The sequence below is a fragment of the Mesoplodon densirostris genome, chromosome 1 (assembly GCF_025265405.1).
Source record: "Mesoplodon densirostris isolate mMesDen1 chromosome 1, mMesDen1 primary haplotype, whole genome shotgun sequence".
Taxonomy (NCBI): Eukaryota; Metazoa; Chordata; class Mammalia; order Artiodactyla; family Ziphiidae; genus Mesoplodon; species Mesoplodon densirostris.
Window position 1 is genome coordinate 196176544 of NC_082661.1, and position 20528 is coordinate 196197071.

General features: G+C 39.1%; 1 protein-coding gene across 2 annotated transcripts in view; it reads left to right on the forward strand.

Annotated features, from left to right (window-relative positions):
* Nucleotides 1-419: 419 nt before the first annotated feature.
* LOC132486294 (uncharacterized) overlaps nt 420-20528 on the forward strand; it is a 31554-nt gene continuing 11445 nt past the window's right edge. Inside the window, exons 1-5 of one of the 2 annotated variants that reach the window (XM_060093282.1) lie at nt 420-521; nt 5809-5879; nt 9307-9403; nt 11230-11331; nt 18470-18628. In XM_060093282.1, the coding sequence (XP_059949265.1) occupies nt 444-521; nt 5809-5879; nt 9307-9403; nt 11230-11331; nt 18470-18628 (507 nt within the window). In that variant the 5' untranslated portion in view covers nt 420-443. Of the gene's footprint in view, nt 522-2112; nt 2157-5808; nt 5880-9306; nt 9404-11229; nt 11332-18469; nt 18629-20528 lie in introns of those variants that run through there. The other variant, XM_060093286.1, reaches the window with a different exon arrangement.

Sequence of the window (20528 nt, forward strand, 5' to 3'; positions counted from 1 at the left end):
ACTAGAACATGAACTCCTAAAAGTCATGGTCTGGAACCTATCTTTTTGCATACCTGTGAGTCCAAGCACTTAGGGAGCGCACAGTGGGAGTTCAGCAAGTACTTGCTGAATTCATGAATGAATCTCATTTTAAATCAAGGTCTATTATTTTACATGTTCTAGATTGAGAATGAATCCTACGTAGGTAAACACTGTGAAGTAACTGGCTCCTAAATGATTTTAAGGATGACGACGAAGAAAGGCTTCACTTAACCAAAGCCAGTTTTTCCAGAGACTTTGCCCGGTCTCATCACAGTTTCAGCCCAGGCAAGGAAGGGCCCCGCCTCCCTGCCTGCCAATCAATCGCTCCTCGCGCCTGCGCAGACACCGCCCCTCCCGGAGCCACGCCCCAGTCAGCACTCCGAGACTGTTGCGGGAGGTTAGGCCCGGCGGAGTCGCCCACTATGATGATCGCCTACAGCTGCATTGCAAATGGCCGAGCGGTCCTAGCGGAGCTGGCCCTAACCGGCGGCTCTTATCAGGTACTCCTGGGTCGTCACCTCGGCCTTCGCAGGTTCCACTTTTCGAGGGTGGCGCCCACTGGACCCGCCCCTCAGGACGGAGCGCCGAGGGGCTGCCCGGAGCGGGCTGTTGAGGCGTGAGGAGGCCCCGCTCCCGCGTACGGCCTAGCCTGCGAGATGGTGAATCCCTGGCGTGAGCCACTCGCGCTCCCGGCCGGCCGAGCCGCAAGTGCGCCGCCCAGGGGTTAGGGTTGGTGCTGCACGCGACATACTTGTGATTTGCAGTCACGTTTAATTCCGGAGACCCTTGAAGATTTTCTCTCCCCCGCGGAGAAATGGCCTGGAGTTCAACACACATTTATCGAACGTGTTTTAGTTGCAAAATCCCGGGGTAAAGGTGTAGGAGATGCAACAAGGAAGAAAAGACGGCGCCTGGAGTTGTCCCTTGATGAGCACATTGCCCTTTTATACCCAAGGGCTGCATTCGTTCTCCTCCAATGTAAAAAGTATTTCAATGGCGAGAGATGGAGATTGTTCCTGTAGCACTCAAGATGGGTGACTGCTTACCAACCACAGAGGAGGTGCTTGGCTTAAAAGTATTACAAGAGTGAGCACTAGCCTGCCACAGGAAAGGGGAATGGGGACTCCATGCAGAGGGAACAGAATGGCGTGTTTAGGGGAACCGCAAGAACCTCAGTGTGGCTAGAGCACAGGATCGCAGTATATAGGAGCTAAAGCGGAGGTCAGAAAAGTGGACAGAGAATAGTTGATGGAAGGTCCTATATTCAGCTTGTTCTCTTATCCGAGGGAAACCATGAAGCGGTTAAAGATTTATAAATGGAGGAATCGCAAGATCTGATCCATTTACTGGAAATTTTGGTCTGGTTACAATACAGAAGGGGGATTGGAGGGAAGAGAACCAGTTTGGATGGTGGTGTTACAGTTTATCTAGGAGATCTAAAGTCCTGAGCTAAGGCAATGACAGTGAAGAAGGAGAGGAGTGGGCAGATCCTAAAGAGACTTTGCAAACTAACCCTCAGGAGTTAATGATTGGCTGGATATGTAGGATAGGGGACAGGGCCATGCCTAGGATGATTCTCAGTTTTCTTTTTTTTTTTTTTTTTAATCTTTTGTCCCCAGCTTTATTGAGATATAATTGGCATATAACATTTTGTAAGTTTAAGGTGTACAATGTGAAGATTTGTCGAATTTTTTTCTTAGGTGGCATTAAACAAGATAGAAACTACAGATGGAGGGGCAGGATTCTGGGGGAAGAAGTCAGAGGAAATGCAAGGGCGGAAAGTACAATTTGGGACAGGTTGAATTTTGTTGCCGGTTGGAAATAGCCAATCTATTTGTGTGTTTATTCATCCATCTTATTTCCAAAAGATTTAAGTCATTATAAGTTCCAATAGGTAGCAGTCAGAGGGTCAGGGCTAACAGTTAAAGATGGTAGAAGTGGGTAAGATTGCCCAAGTGAGAAGAAAGGAGTACCAAAAGGCAGAACACTGTTAAGAATAGAATAGAGAGGCTGGTCACCAAATGAGAGCAGTGGTATTCTGAAAGCTGAGAGAAGAAAATTACAAAAATGTCTCATGACCCAAAGAAGTTGACCAAGATCCAAGAGGTGTTCATTGGACTGACAATTAGGAAATGGTAAGTGATCCTACTGATAGTGGTAGAGGTAGAGGCAGAAGAAGCCAGGTTGCTTTAGGCCAAGTGAATGGGAGACCAGGAAGTAGAGAGAGTGAAGTTAGACTGTTCTTTCAAGAATTTAGAAAGGGACTGAGAGAGGGTGAAAGCTAGAAGAAGTATGGTCCAGGAAAGGGCCCCATTTTTTAATACAGGGAAAACGTTCACCTGAATATAGGCTAATGGAGAGGAGAAGAGGTTGAAGATATAAGGGGCAGTGATTATTGGTTAGAGCAAGACCTGAAGGAGCACAAAGGGATGGATCCAATGTGGCAGTAGAGATGTGAGCCTTGGTTTAGAGGAATGCTGTCTTTCTCTTGGGGGAAGGAGGGGGTGTGGATATAGACATGGAATTTAGTCTCCTTCTGAGGCTCTCCTCTGTGCCAGTCCCTTGAATGCCATGTTCTTCAGGGTTCTAACTTTAGTCCTCTTTTAACTTGACACATTCGTTCACAGAAATGAACACCTTTATTTTGATCACTGCCAAATCTGCTTGCAAGGTAATCTCTTTCCATGAGTAGATTGCCTAATAGAAGAAGTTCAAGCATATCATGTCCAGCACTAAATTAATTCTTTCCTAGTGGATTCCTCCTCGTGTATTTCTAATCTTGCCACATAGCTCTACTAAGCCATTCAAGCTGGAAACTGGGAGTCATCTTTCATTTTTCCTTCTTCTGCACCCTCAAATGTGTTCTTTGCCACCAAGTTTTATCAGTTCCATCTCCTGAGTATATCTTGAATCCATCTCCTTGTTTCTGAACCACATCTTCATCAAGGCCCTTATTACTTCTCACCAGCGTTATTGAAGATGCCTCCTAACTCATCTCCCAGACCTCAGCCTTGTCCCTCTCAAAACCAGCCTCCACACTGCTGCTCAGAGGCTTGTTCCTAAAAGCAAATATGATCATCCTGTCACTCCCCTGCTTAAATTTTGCGATACGCGGGCCTCTCACTGTTGTGGCCTCTACCGTTGTGGAGCACAGGCTCCGGAAGCGTAGGCTCAGCAGCCATGGCTCACGGGCCCAGCCACTCCGCGGCATGTGGGATCTTCCCAGACCAGGGCTCGAACCTGTGTCCCCTGCATTGGCAGGCAGACTCTCAACCACTGCACCACCAGGGAAGCCCTGATTACTTGCACTGTAAAGTTCATAGTCCTTAGCCTGACATCCACAGCCCTCCCTGGTAGGGCTTTTCCATGATTACCTCCTTCTCTTTCCCAGCTGTCCCTGTGCGCCAGCCATCCTGAACTTCATGCTGCTCTCCAGTCTCACCAAGGTCTCCCTTCCAATTTCCTATTCCCTCTCCCCGGAACCCACTTGTCTCCATTTTTTAGCAGTGTCACCTCTTCTGTGCTCTGAGATGTTTCTCAATTCCTCCTTGAAGCCTTCTCTATGCCCAGGCTAATTTACATCCCTTTACCAAACTACTTGCCAGGTTGAACTGGAATCTTCTTTTACTTATCTGTCTCTGCCATCGGACTCCTTCAGGACAGGGACTGTTTTCATCTCTGTCCTTACAGTGGACAATGCCTGGACATAGTATGTTCTCAATAACTACTTCATTAATTATGAAGGGAGAGAGTCAGAAAGTTGAAGGAGTTTATAAGCCCATTGGCCTCTCTTTATGAAGCATGCAGGGAGGTAAGAAAGTGGAAGATAGTGGAGCAGTATGCAGTTGGGTGACAGGATTAAAGGTCTGGAATGACTGCTGTGTGGAAGGCTGACCAGGGAGAAGGAGCTTTAAGGCACAGTTCTATCTTCCTTCAGTGCTAAATATTAATGTCACAAATATTTTATACTCATTAGAAAATATTAGTACCTATCAAAGCTTAATCATGAAATCAGATGGAACTGGACAGGACTGTAGAGATGATCTTACCCAATCCTTTCATTCTTCACACAAGGAAACAGACCCAGACAAGTCATTTTCTTAGGTTGTGCAGCACTTCAACTCCAGAAATGGCACTACAGTCCAGTATGTCGATTATTTTACTGCCTCATGTTGCTATTTGCTTTGTTTCACATTTTTCTATGATTTCATAGTTTATATACTCTAAAAGAGACACTTTGGGAAGGCTAGGGGAATATGTTCCAGTGATGAGAATAGAGTAACTGAAAGATTATGTATTCTCTTAATTCCCTTAATGTTTCTTAGGAAATCCTTTCCTAGAGAATATTGCCTGGATTTTTCTGGTAATACCAAGAATTTCAAGTTTTACTCTCTACCGTTAATAACAAGCTTTTCTCTCCCCAAAAATTTTTATTTCAAGTGTCATTTTTTGAAAATGAAAAGTTAATCAGGAGTGTGGCTATTTAAGTCTTCTTAGGTAACTTTCAGTTTCCTTTCACACTTCTAAAGTCAATTAATGGGATTCCATATAATTAACTGTATTTAAGGTATTCTGGATAATCATAATACCTTGCAAATTTTCTCCCAAAGAATGAGCCTTATAAGAAACAAGTAGGGGGGCTTCCCTGGTGGCACAGTGGTTGAGAGTCCACCTGCCGATGCAGGGGACACGGGTTCGTGCCCAGGTCCGGGAAGATCCCACATGCCGCAGAGCGGCTGGGCCTGTGAGCCATGGCCGCTGAGCCTGTGCGTCCGGAGCCTGTTCTCCGCAACAGGAGAGGCCACAACAGTGAGAGGCCCGCTTACCGCAAAAAAAAAAAAAAAAAGAAAGAAAGAAGTAGGGACTTGCCTGGTGGTGCAGTGGTTAAGACTTCTCCTGCCAATGCAGGGGACACGGGTTCAATCCCTGGTCCGGGAAGATCCCACATGCCACGGAGCAACTAAGCCCATGCGCCACAACTGCTGAGGCTGTGCTCTAGAGCCTGCAAGCCACAACTACTGAGCCCGTGTGCCTGGAGCCCGCGCGCTGCAACTACTGAAGCCTGTGCGCTGCAGGGCCCGCGTGCTGCAACTACTAAGCCTGCATGCTGCAACTACTGAAGCCTGCACGCCTAGAGCCCATGCTCTGCAACAAGAGAAGCCACCGCAACAAGAAGCCCATGCACCACAACGAAGAGTAACCTCCCACTCGCCTCAACTAGAGAAAGCCCACGCGCAGCAACGAAGACCCAACGCAGCCAAACAACAAAAAAAAGAAAAGTAGAAGGGATCTTAGCAATTATTTGTTTAATAGAAAGATGTAAGTGAATAATAATGAGTAAAATTTTTATCTTAATCTAAAAAAAAGATAGAAGACTGCATAGGTTATTCAGAGACTAAAAGCTGAATACTTTTAATCCATTAACATTTTATGTATAGCTTCTTCGAAGTCACTGAAAAGATATTTGATTAGATAGTCAAATATCTTCCCAGTCATATTAATAATGTGCTGTGAAAAGGACTAATTAGTGCAACTTTTATTTGCACACTTATATGTATATACACAAAGTATATGTATATTTATGTAATTTTAATATTTTCCTTCATATTCATATGAACATTTCATGATAACTTGCCTCTTACCATGCATTATGAATAACCACCCATTAGTTCTCCTAGTAAACAGTTGTTCCTTAATAAACTAAACAAAACATTGGTAAATTAAGCAGATGAGTAATGAAAGACACTACAGTCTTCTACAAAGTAAATACTGACAATTTATTTTTAGGAAGCAGCGGCAACAGTGCTTAAACTAGTGCTTCTTAGAGCTGAACCAAAGACCATAATTCAAATGGGAAGGTAAGGAATATTCTAATAAAAGTCTATTTTTTAATCATTACCAGCTGATAATTACAGTGATAATGACATGGGGGAAAATGTTTCTTATACAGACTCTTGACTGAACCCTCAGAAAGGAGAACTTCTATATGTAAAATTAAAAAATCATGAATGAGAATGATGAACATTAAATTCAAGATAGTGGTTACCTCTGCAAAAGAGAAAGGAGGAGAAATTGAGGAAGGGTATACAGGGGACATTAATTGTATCTGTAACATTTTGACTGAATGGTAGGTCTACAAGTGTTCTTGTTATCTTATTCTCCATACCTTTTTAGTTATCCACAAAATATTTCATTAATAAAAAAGGAAACTTCCACTTGAAAATATCTTTAATAACATCACTCTACTTGGGACATCACATGGTATGGCTTAAACCATGTAATGTCCCAAGTAAACATTTGCTAGTAAAACAGGTGGGGAATAAGAGATCTATTATTTTTAGACTCATCATTGTTGTTTTAAGAGGAGGTTTGTTTTAACCTTTATATTGTAAAATAAAACAAAATACAAAAGCCACATCAAGCAAATGTATAGTTTTATGAAGTTTCTCAAAGGACCTCCCCCAACCAACTGCAACTACCATCTAAGCCAAAAAATAGAACGCTGCCATGTATCCCCAAAACTCCCTACCACATATCCTGCCCCATTCACAGTTTCCTCCCTCCCCACCAAATCAACCACCATTCCAAATTCTGTAGCAGTCACTTATCCTGTTTCTTCATTGCCTCAGCACCTAAATGAGCATCCTCAGGCACAAGAGCCCAATCCTGCCCATTTTTTAATTTGGTGTCTTTTAAGTCTCTTTAATCCATATATTCCCCCTCCACCACTTTTCTTTCCTTACAATTTATTGTTGAAGAACCTATAGAGTTTCCCTCAGTCTGGTTTTGCTGATAGCATATTCAAAATGCAGTTCACCATGGTCCAAGTGGCTGGATCCAGTGGCCTAATCCCTTTGGCAAGACTGCAGGTGTTTTTTCATCAGACGGTATATAATACCTGCTTATATCTCCTTTTGGCATGATAGTAGCCATTGATATTCATTGCCTACACCCTAGAGCCATTAATTTATTGGGGGTTGCCTAATGGTGATATTCTAGTTTTGTTTTCATTTGTTAGCTGGAATGATTTCACAAACAGATTCTTTCCTCCTCTACTCTTGGCTTACCTATATTGAACATTCTAATTTGAATCTTTTGAAGACCTCTTCCCTGAACTTCAGACTTGTATATCCAACTGCTCATTCCACATATCTGTTGGATGTCTGATGGGCATCTCAGACTTCTGTCCAAAGCCACGCCTCCTCCTGCAGTCTTCCACATACTACCTTTCCAGTTCCTCAGGCCTAAAACCTTCAGGATCCTTGACTTTGGTCTCTTTTACTTCCAAACCCAGCCCATCAGCAAATCCTGTTGTCTTTACCTTCCAAACATATTCAGAATCTGACCACCTCCGCCACCATCCCTTGCTTGGGTGACTTGATATAAAGTTAAGTTCTTTTTTTTTATTATTTTGTTTTTGATTTTTAAGGATTGCACTCTTTAAAGTTTGATTTAATAACATTTTACAATTATGTAAAACATTTATATGGCTCCAAAGTCAAATCTACAAAATGAGTTTCCTTCACAAAGCCTAATTTTCATTGCTTTCTTCACACTACTCTCTCTCCCTCTATGTAGGTAACAATTTCAAATAAGTTCTTACCTTTTCTTTTTTTTTCTATAAGAGACACATACGTATATTTGTACTTCCCTTATGTTAGGAAATGAGACTGATACATAAATTGCAGTACATCATACACACTTTTCTCCATCTTGCACTTGTCAGTTAACAATATATCCTAGTCGTCAGGTATTCAAGATTTTTAATATTTAAGGATGTTTTCTGAGTGTTACCAATAACACACTAAGCATAAATTTAAAATCACATCCAGTATCAATTTAGATCACATATATAACTTTTGGAGAGATGACAGAATTAGCAACTCTTTTCCTGTGAAGACTCCTCCCTATTTAAAAATAAAAATATTTTCCTAGTGGATATTATGCATGTCAATTAATATCATCATTAAAAATATTTGTAGAGGGCTTCCCTGGTGGCGCAGTGGTTGAGAGTCCGCCTGCCAATGCAGGGGGCGGGGGTTCGTGCCCCGGTCCGGGAGGATCCCGTGTGCCGCGGAGCGGCTGGGCCCGTGGGCCATGGCCGCTGGGCCTGCGCCTCTGGAGCCTGTGCTCCTCAGCAGAAGAGGCCACAGCGGTGAGAGGCCCGCGTACCGCAAAAAAAAAAAAAAAAAAAAAAAATTGTAGCATATTGTATTCATGATATGATATATTCATGACATATCTTAAATTTTCTGCCCCTGGGATTATCTTTTCTACCTATTTTTGAGATTCCTCATTCTCATATCTATCCAGTTTAGCATTTGAACAGGTCTGTTGCCTGTTGACCATTTGGATATAGGGTGCTCAAAAATGACTAGATTAAAGCCTAGGCACCAAGCAACTATTTTGGTTGCCATATTCCTAAATTTTCTGGATTGTTGGGTAGTAAAGATGGAGGCACTTTCCAAGAGTCTTCTAGCCTCCTAATAAGTGAGTCTGAGAAGGCACAAAAGTTCTAGAAGTTGGAGTGGTCAGGAAAAGCTACACTTCAGATAACTATAGGGGAGTTTAATTCCCCCTCCCGGACTCATCCTGTTCTCTAGAATATTTGGTCTTGGGAATTCACAAATTTCAAATTCTAATCTATCATAATAGAAAGCCAAGAAGTGCCAAAATTAAATGTCTACCTAAAAATATAAGGATAGTAAAAATCAGTGAACATAGCATTTTCTCTTTGATCAGAATCTAGATTCAGTCTTGGAATGAGAGTAACTTCCATCAAAGGCATGTGAAATATATATGATTAGATTATTAGAATTTTCTCTATTGTAATTTATTTTTATTGATGCAATTTTAAAATACATATTCACATTTTAGAGAGTTTTTATTTAACATAGTTTAATTTTTCAAAGGTATGAAAGATTTCTAATCTGATTATAAAAAGTTATCTACATAATTTTGTTTTTTGGGTTTTTTTTTTTTTGCGGTACGCGGGCCTCTCACTGCTGTGGCCTCTCCTATAGCAGAGCACAGGCTCCGGACGCGCCGGCTCAGCGGCTGTGGCTCACGGGCCTAGGTGCTCCACGGCATGTGGGATCTTCCCGGACCGGGGCACGAATCCGTGTCCCCTGCATCGGCAGGCGGACTCTCATCCACTGTGCCACCAGGGAAGCCCTCTACATAGTTTTTATACTATTAATGAGAGCTTGAAAACGAAATTAAATCCCCTTATCAGTACTTAATTTCTTTAATATTATCATGTAACTGAATGTATTCTTTTCAAAGCTTTGTCTACCATACTCTCTTTATTGACGGAATCACTTACCTATGTGCTTCAGACAATGCCTTAGATACTGTAACACCATCTGCATTTCTTAAAAATGTAAGTAATTTCTTTTACCGCTTTGACTTTTTCAGTTATTGAAATTATGAGGTCTGTTTTATAGTTTATTGGTAATAATGTCCCTAACCAAAAGCAGATCTGTCTATATAGCAGAGCCATTAGTGACCTTCAGAGATTTCTTACCTTCATCCCTCATCTGTCTTCTGCTTCTACAGTTCCCCTAACTCTAAAGCAAAATCTACAAAGATGATTAACCCAGATCATCTTTGGAATATCTCATATTTATTTTGTTCTTTAAAAATAAGAAAAATTAAGCTTTACTAATATTTAATATACCTTCTCAATAGCATATGTATTTAATTTTCAAATAATTATAGATAAGGCACTTCTGGCAGAAAATATGAATCAATTATGAGTTAAATGAAAAAAAAATTTTTAATCAAGATATACTACTTTTAGAGAACGTTTTACCTGAAAGTTGCCAACAAATATGAAATATGATAAATAGAGTGCTTATGCGTATGTAGTTATATAGATACATGAGATTTTATAAATTTCTTAAAGGCTAATTAACCTTCTCAATAGATATCATCTACTGCTGACTATCACCCAGTGTCTAACTTCCAACTAGAATAAGACTGTGAAAGGCAGTCTCAGAGACAGACTAGGGCTAAACCATTTATTCTGGTAATTTTATGATCCAAATAGTATGTTTTTTTCTTATTTTAAAAAGTAAATGGGGCTTCCCTGGTGGAGCAGTGGTTGAGAGTCCGCCTGCCGATGCAGGGGACACGGGTTTGTGCCCTGGTCCGGGAAGATCCCACATGCCGGGGAGCGGCTGGGCCCGTGAGCCATGGCCGCTGAGCCTGCGCATCCGGAGCCTGTGCTCTGCAACGGGAGAGGCCACAATAGTGAGAGGCCCGCGTATCACAAAAAAAAAAAAAAAAAAAGTAAATAATACTAATCTTCAATTTTATTCACAAATATATAATTTAGGAAAAATATTTTAACAAAAAATATTAATGGAAAAATCGGTCAGCTGTACTATAGTTATTAATAGTTATTCTCCAGTCACATTATGCATATATTTCATTTGTTTAGTGTACCAACTTGTTTTAACACAACTCAAACTGTAACCACATATAGAATCAAGGATTATAAGGCCTAATATTGTAATTCACTCTACATTTATGCCTAGACAATTGTTAGCATCTACATGATAAACACAGTTAGCCATTTAACTGACTATACTCTAATTTTTTTTTTCCCTCTCTGCCATTATGGAAAAACATGCAACTTTTCCAACTTTCCAAAACCAGATGACACAAAATTACTAACTGCATGATTTTTACCACTGCTTTTCGGGTGATACAACATTAAGTACAAACAGTTGTCAGAATTCCTTCTTAAAGCTTTGAAATATCATATAACAACCCTATAGGGTTTGGAAGATAGTCTTATGACATTTAGTTGGGATTGTTTTGTTGTCATTGAATGGATTTTGAGGGTAAGAGCAGGAGGGGAAAATGAAAAGCACTTACTTAGAGAATATCAGTGACTCCTATCCTTCCTTGTCTGCCAGAGGTGAACATCTGCGAGTCCCCTCAAGTCTTCAGAAATACCAATACCAAAGAATCAAGGTAGCACCTGCAATCTCACGATACGAGATATGAGATATGAGCACACTTTTCATTAAATACTGCATCTTTAAAATAGAAAAGATACCCTGCCACCAAAAATCTAGAACCGTTCTGGTTTCTTTTATTGCAAGTTTCTGCCAGACTTTGCTTCAAATAAACACTTGCTATGTAATTCTCCAGTTGAAATTATCTATATAATTTAAATATTTCCATTAATTTCCCCAGGTTAGTGAGACTTTTCTGAGAGATCCTTTGATGTCACAAGAACATTTTTCTCCGTCAAATGCAGTTGCTACAGATTTTCAACAAGTATTAGGCAAGTATATGGTATGTAACCTCCAAGTGTGATCCTAAACATTGTCAGTATTACATCTGACAAATCAGTTAGGAATTATGAGTTAAGAGCTGTTAAGGTGAATGAGAACTAAGAACTTCTATCTCTATATAATGATAAGGAATGATATCCATGAAATATTGATAAGTGAATAAAGCAAGACAGAGAAAATATATATGGTATACTGTTATTTACTTACCATCCTTATATGCAACCATTTAAGAAAGAGGGAATAAATACAAATATGTTTGCTTATACCAAAAACAAAGGGGGGATGGGGGGACAAAGGAAGGATAAACCAAAAACATTTCAGTGGTTGCCTGTGTATGGATGGGGACAGGAATAGAAACTAGACCTCTCTGAATGAAACTTGTCTTGCAAATTCAACTTGGAACCATGTAAATATTTTACACAATTTTAAAAATTATAATAATCATAATCATTGTGTAAATATTTTACACAAATATTAAATTAAATATTTTAAAAGTAGTCCCTCAGCAGAAATTAACATTGTAAATCAACTATACTTCAATAAATTTTTTTAAAAAGAGTAGTGCCTATTAAGTGAAATAAGACAGTCACAAGAGGACAAATACTGTGTGATTCCACTTATATGAGGTACATAGAGTGGTCAGATTTATAGAGACAGAAAGTAGAAAGGTGGTTGCCAGAGCCTGGGAGGAAGGGAGAAGGAGAAGTTATTGTTTAATGGGTACAGGGTTTCAGTTTGGGAAAATAAAAAGGTTCTGGAGATAGATGGTGGTGATATATTTAATGTGAACATATTTAATGCCACTGAACTATACAGCTAAAAATGGTTAAAATTATACATTTTATGATATGTATGTTTTACCATAATAAAGTTTTTTTCTTTTATTGAAGTACAGTTGCTGTACAATATAAGTTACAGGTGTACAATGTAGTGATTCACAATTTTTAAAGGTTATACTCCATTTATAGTTATTATAAAATATTGGCTATATTCCCTATGTTTTACAATATATCCTTGTAGCTTATTTTTTTCCTAATTGTTTGTACCTCTTAATCCCCTACACCTACCTCAACCCCCTCCCCTTTCCTGACCCCACTGGTAACCACTAGTTTGTTCTCTATATCTGTCAGTCTGCTTCTTTTTTGTTATATGCCTTAGTTTGTTGTATTTATTAAATTCCACATATAAGTGATATCATACAGGATTTGTCTTTCTCTGTCTGACTTATTTCACTTAGCATAATGCCCTCCAAGTTCATCCATGCTGCTGCAAATGGCAATATTTCATTATTTTTTACAGCTGAGTAGTATTCCATTGTATATATGTATACCACATCTTCTTTTTGTTTTGTTTTTTTGTTTTTACCACATTTTTTTTTTTTTTTTTTTTTTTTTTTTGCAGTACGCGGGCCTCTCACTGTTGTGGCCTCTCCCGTTGCGGAGCACAGGCTCCAGATGCACAGGCTCAGCGGCCATGGCTCATGGGCCCAGCCACTCCGCGGCATGTGGGATCTTCCCGGACCGGGGCACGAACCCGTGTCCCCTGCATCAGCAGGCGGACTCTCAACCACTGTGCCACCAGGGAAGCCCTACCACATCTTCTTAATCCATTCATCTGTTGATGGACACTTAGGTGGCTTCCATATCTTGGCTATAGTAAATAATGCTGCTATGAACATTGGGGTGCATGTATCTTTTCAAATTAGTGTTTTGGGGTTTTTTTTCGGATATATATACCGGGGAGTAGAATTGCTGGGTCATATGGTAGTTCTGTTTTTAGTTTTTTGAGAAAGCTCCGTACTGTTTTCCACAGTGGTTGTACCAATTTACATTCCCATCATCAGTGTATAAGGGACAAACCAAATATTTGATGATACTAAGGAATTCTTTTAGATGTGATCATGATGTGGTTTTGTTTTTTAAGAAAAACAAGGCCATATCTTTTAGAGATACAGACTGAAGCATTTACAGATTAAAATAATAGGCTGTCTAGGATTTGCTTTAAAATAATACATTTGGGGAAGGAGTAATCAGTAGTAGTACAGATGAAATAAGATTGGCCATGTGCTGATAACTGCTGAAAGTAGGTGATGGGTACACTAAACAATTCACTCTGCTTCTGTATATGTTTGAACCTTTCCATAATAAAATATTTTAAGTACACCTGCATTAGTTTTCTATTTATGATAACGAATTTGTATGGTGGGCTTCCCTGGTGGTGCAGTGGTTGAGAATCTTCCTGCCAATGCAGGGGACACGGGTTCAAGCCCTGGTCTGGGAAGATCCCACATGCCACGGAGTAACAACTACTGAGCCTGCGCAACTAGAGAAAGCCCTCGCACAGAAACGAAGACCTAACACAGCCATAAATAAATAAATAAATAAATAAATAAATAAATAAATAAATAAATAGTATGGTATCAAATTACCACAAATCAGCAGCCTAAAACAACACACATTTATTATCTCACAGTTTTTATGAGTTAGGAATCAAGGCATGGTTTAACTGGGTTTTCTGCTTAGGGTCTCACAAGGCTGCAGTGAGTGTCAGCCACTGTGTTCTTATCTGGAAGCTCTGAGGAAGAATCTGCTTCCAGACTCATTCAGATTGTTGCAGAATTTATTTCCTAAGAGCTGTGCAAGGGATGCAGCTTTTTGCTGGCTGTTGGCTGGAGGACACCCTCGGTCCTAAAGACTGATAGCAGTTCTTTGCCATGAGGGCGTCCTCAGCACAGTTGCTTGCTTCTTCAAGGCCAGCAGAGGAATCTCTCACTCCAGTCTGCTAAATATTATATAATATGATGTAATCACAGGAGTGACATCCATCACCTTTGCTTCCATTCGTTAGGGGCAGATCACACTGAAGGGGAGGGAATTTTATAAAGATGTGACTCAGTGGGGGTCCCCACAGGGTGAGTCCACCACAATGCCTGAAGAAATAACTAAGGATAGATATATTAAATTTGTATATTCTCTTATGGAGAATTCTGCAATATTCAACACAGCTAAAATATATAATTAACATAGCTCCCTGAAAACCCTGAGAAAATATGCACATTTTAAGCAGTTAACACATCTGACATCAAAGAAATTTGTTTAACATGTATAAACTAACCTGGTGAGCTTCAAATCTGTAGAAAATTTTATAAAAGGTGTTGACTTTTTTATACTATAATTAGCAAAATGCACACAGCAAAAAAAAAAGTAGTTTTGAGAGAGTTTTAAGTATATTTATATATATAAATGTACCAAATGCCATTGAATGGACTATGAATACATTATCTTAACAAAACTTAGAAGAGTCTCTTAATCTTAAAAGATGAAGCATTTTTTAAAAGGAGAGAAAAAGAAAAGGAATTAAAAAAATCAAAGATTCACCATTTATCTTAACTTGATTATGTATTTTTTTAAATTAATTTTTATTGGAGTGTAGTTGCTTTACAGTGTTGTGCTAGTTTCTGCTGTACAGCAAAGTGAATCCGTTATACATATACATATACATATATCCACTTTTTTTTTTGATTTCCTTCCCATTTAGGTCACCACGGAGCACTGACAAGAGTTCCCTGTGCTATATCTTAACTTGATTATGTCTTAATAAAACAATTTTAACCCATGAGCCATAGAGGCATCCACTAAACATTTCTTAACACAAGCCACCAAAACCTTATTTCCAAATAAGGTCACATTCACAAGTATCCAGAATTAGGACTTAAAAGAATGTTTTTGGGGGGACACAGTTCAACTAGGAATTCCCTCTTTTCTGCATTCCAACTAGTGAGCTCCTCACAGAACATCAATTGTAAGTTGCATGGTCCAGTGACCAAGATCAGAGTCTGTTTAAGGTGGATTTGATCACTTGCCAAAGAGCAGGGGATTTTAATATCATTTTTATATTTAAAAATAATGCTTATTAATAAATGAAATAATACAAAAGTATATAAAGTGAAATATAAATATCTCCTACAATCTCAGTCAAACCCCCCTGAGGTGAACACTCTTAACAGTTTGGTGTGTAAGCTTCCAGAATTTATATATATAAATTCACAAAACTGGGATCATTAGTACAATAGGTAAAGGCTTAATCTCTAGAGCTTCTTAGTCTGAATCCTTGTTTTGCCTCTAGCTGTGTAACATTGGGCAATATATTAACTTTCTCAATCTGAGTTTTCTTATTTAGAAAATAAAAGATGAAAAGAGTAGTACTTTATATAATGGTTTGGGAATTAAATGAACTAATACGTGTGAAGTGCTTAAAACAGTGGCTGCCACATACTAAGTGCTTGATAAGTTATTATTTAATACTCTTCTGCAGCTGCAGCTTAATTTTTAAATATAACACTATATCTTAGAGATCTTTTTTTTTTTTTTCTTTTTTTGCGGTATGTGGGCCTCTCACTGTTGTGGCCTCCCCCGTTGCGGAGCACAGGCTCCGGATGTGCAGGCCCAGCGGCCATGGCCCACGGGCCCAGCCGCTCCGCGGCATATGGGATCCTCCCAGACCGGGGCACGAACCCGTATCCCCTGCATCGGCAGGCGGACTCTCAACCACTGCGCCACCAGGGAGGCCCTAGAGATCATTTTTTATTGAAGTAGTTGATTTACAATGCCATGTTAGTTTCAGGTGTACAGCACAGTGATTCAGTTATATATATAATTCTCTTTCAGATTCTTTTCCCTTACAGGTTATTACAAAGTATTGAGTACTTTGAGTATCATTGAATATAGTTGACTGTAGTTCCCTGTGCTATACAGTAGGTCTTTGTTGATTATCTATTTTATAAGTAGTAGTGTATATATGTTAATCCCAAACTCTTAATTTATCCCTCCCCACACTGTCCCCCCTTGGTAACCATAAGTTTGTTTTCTATGTCTGTGAGTCTCTTTCTGTTTTGCAAATGAGTTTATTTGTGTCTTTTTTTTCAGGTTGCACATATAAGCAATATCATATGATATTTGTCTTTGTCTGGCTTCACTTAGTATGATAATCTCTAGATCTATCCATGTTGCTGCAAATGGCATTATTTCATTCTTTTTTATGGCTGAGTAATATTCCTTTGTATATATATACCACATCTTCTTTATCCATTCCTCTGTTGATGGACTTTTAGTTTGCTTCCATGTCTTGGCTATTGTAAATAGTGCTGCAGTAAACATTGGGGTGCATGTATCTTTTCAAATTACAGTTTTCTCCAGATGTAGAGGTCATTTTTAATATGGATAGAGTAGAAGACAAAAATAGCAACAAAGAACAAGAGCAATGAATAGAAAATGGTGACAAATATGGTAGATATTAATCCAGCTATATCAATAATCACTTTAAAAGTTAATGGCCTAGGACTTCCCTGGTGGTGCACTGGTTAAGAATCTGCCTGCCAATGCAGGGGACATGGGTTCAAGCCCTGGTCCAGGAGGATCCCACATGCCATGGAGCAATTAAGGCCATGTGCCACAACTACTGAGCCTGTGCTCTAGAGCCCACGAGCCACAACTACTGAGCCCACACACTGCAGCTACTGAAGTCCGCGCACCTAGAGCCCCTGCTCCACAACAAAGAGAAGCCACCACAATGAGAAGCCCACGCACCGCAACAAAGAGTAGCCCCTGCTCGCCGCAACTAGAGGAAGCCCGCACGCAGCAATGAAGACCCAACTCAGCCAAAAATAAATAAATAAATTAATTAATTAATTAAAATTAAATTTAAAAGTTAATGGTCTAAATACACCAATTAAAAGAGATTGTCAAACTGGATCAAGAAGCTGTCATGAGAATGAGAAGACAAGCTGCAGACTGGGAGAAAATACTTGCAAAAGGAAAATCTGATAAAGGACTGTAACCCAAAATATACAAAGTACTCTTAAAACTGAACGATCAGAAAACAACCCAATTTTTAAAATGGGCCAAATATTTGAATAGATACGTCACCAAAGAAGATATACAGATGGCAAATTAGCATATGAAAAGGCTCAACATCATATGTCATTAGGGAATTGAAAATTATAGCAATAATGAAATACCCCTAACACACCTATTAGAATGGCCAAAGTTCAAAACACTGACAACACCAAATGCTGGCAAGGATGTGGAGCAATAGGAACTCTGATTCACTGCTGATGGGAATGCAAAATTGTATAGTCACTTTGGAAGACAATTTGGCAGTTACTTACAAAAGTAACATACTCTTACCATATGATCCAGCAATAGTGCTCCTCGGTATTTACCCAAAGGAGTTGAAAATTATATCCACACAAAAACCTGTATATGGATATTATAGCAGCTTTATCCATAATTGCAAAGACATGGCAGCAATCAAGATGTCTTTCCATAGGTGAATGGATAAATAAACTACAGTACATCCAAACAATGGACTATTATTCAGCACTAAGAAGAAATGAGCTATTAAACCATGAACAGACATGGAGGAAACTTAAATGCATATTGCTAAGTGAAAGAAGCCAATCTGAAAACACTGCATACTGTATGACTAACTATACGGTATTCTGGAAAAGACAAAACTATGGAGACAGTAAAAAGACCAGTTTTTGCGAGGGCTTAGGGAAAAAGGAAGTATGAATAGGTGGAGCACAGAGGATTATAAGGGCAGTGAAACTGTTCTGTATGATACTGTAAAGACGAAAACATGTCATTAGACATTTGTCAAAATCCATTGAATGTACAATATTAACAGTGAACCCTAATGGAAACTATGGACTTTGGATGATAATGATGCATCAACATAGGGTCATCCATTGTGACAAATGGACCACTCAAGCACAGGATGTTGATAGTGAGGGTGGCCGTGCATGTATGGGGAGTAAGGAGCATGCAGGAACTCTGTAATTTCCACTCAATTTTACCATGAACCTAAAACTGCTCTTTTAAAAAGTCTATTCAAATAAATACACAATTTAAATTCTTTAAAAATCCACTGCTGATTGAATACATTGATATATTCCCTCTCCTGCCACCCCCCATTTTTTCTTCACGATTAAGGTAGGACAATTTGAGGCTTAGATGATTCCTTATGCTGAAATACAAGTGAGATGTGCCTTTGACACCTTTGTTCTAATTTGTACAATATATTACAATAGATTTCATTTACAGAAAATAAAATGTATATTATATTTCACTTCTATATAGATGAAATACAATAAAAATCAAGAGGACAGCTCGATATCCACACTGAAGAGTCAAGTAACTGATGTAAAAAATGTGATGACCCAAAATATTGATAAAATTTTGGAAAAAGAAGAAAGATTGAATATCTTCACTGATAGGACAGATGATCTGCAAACAACTGTGAGTGTTACACGGCTGTCTTAATACTCAAACAGTGCTCTAAGTCATAGGATCATTGCCCTTGAGACAAACTGCCAAAAGCAAAAACATACTGGGACACTTGGTGAGATAATCTTATGTCACCAAACTGTGGCTTTATCAAAAATTATTGAAGTGCAACTAAAATATTAAAAGAATAATTATAAAACAATCCAGAGCTTCCCTGGTGCCGCAGTGGTTGAGAGTCCACCTGCCGATGCAGGGGATACGGGTTCGTGCCCCGGTCCGGGAGGATCCCACATGCTGCGGAGCGGCTGGGCCCGTGAGCCATGGCCGCTGAGCCTGTGCGTCCAGAGCCTGTGCTTCGCAACGGGAGAGGCCACAACAGTGAGAAGCCCGCGTACCGCATAAATAAATAAATAAATAAATAAATAAATAAATAAAACAATCCAATCCAAACTTTAAAGCCCATTAAAGTAGAAAGTGGTTATTTGTGAAACAGAAGGGTTTCTTACATTAAGAAACACACAGGTTAGTCAACAAATAAATTGCAAGGGAAAAAGGAGAGGGAAACTTACCAATAAAAGGACTTAGAAGGTATATCAATTGCAATGTGTGGTCCTTATTTGGATTTTGATTCAAACAAACTATAAAAATGAAAATTTACAACTTCATGAGACAAATAGATATTTGAACTCTAGCTGGATATTAGATGAGGTTAAGGAATATAATTAATTTTCAGCTGTGATAATGGCATTGTGGTTATGTTTTTAAAAGAGTCATTACTTATTAGAGATACATACTAAAATATTTACAAATGAAATTTTGTAACATCTGAGATTTGCTTCAAAATAGTTTGAGTGGGGGAATAGAATGGTGTATAAATTAAACAAAATTGGCCATAAATTGACAATGGTTAAATCTGGATGCTGAGTATACAGGGGTTCATTATACCATCCTGTCAACTTTTGTATGTGTCTGAAATTCTCTATTAGAAAATAGTTTTAAAACAATCACCAAGTGTTCAATAGTTCCTTTTGAGCATTTTTTTTTTTTTTTTGGCCGCATCTCACGACTTGTGGGATCTTAGTTCCCCAACCAGGGATCGAACCTGTGCCTCTTGCAGTGGAAGCTCGGAGTCCTAACCACTGGACTGCCAGGAAATTCCCCTGCTTTGAGCATTTTAAATTTTATTTTTACAGATCTTTTCTAGAAACACAGCCACCATATAAAGCAAAGAATACACACTACTTTTTACTCATCAAGTTCTATTGATTCAACCTCCTAAATCTTTTTTGTTCTAAGCTTCATTTTTTTCACCTTTCAAAACAATTTACCAAGGTATTATTCACATATATTCACCCAGTTTAAGTGTGGAGTTTGACAAATTGTGGTAGTTATGTACAATTGTGTGACCACAATCAAGTTGTGGACTAGCTCTTCCATCCTAAAATCTGCCCTCCTTTGTAGTTGACTCTTCCCCAACCCTGACCCCAACCAACCACTAATCTGCTTTCTGTCACTATAGTGTTGTCTTTTCTACAACGTCATATGAATAGAATCATACAATACAGTCTTTTGTGTTTGACTTCTTTTACTTAATATAATGTATTTTATATTCATGTTGTTGTGTTAATATGTTATTCCCTATCATTGCTAAATAGTATTCCACAGATAGCTAAATCTCTTTTAAACACACCTTCTGCCCACCCCAGTGCCACTCACTGTCTCACTCCAAGATCAATTATCTCTTGCCTGACTATGGTAATTCCCAGATTTAATTGTTCTCCTTATTTTTGGTTCTACTCTGCTCCAGTCATCCTCCACACCGATACTAGAGTATTCTTTTAAAATGCAAGTATGAACGTTATCTATAGCCTTTTTAAAACCCTCTAGTGGTGCCCCTTTGTCCAAGCAGGGT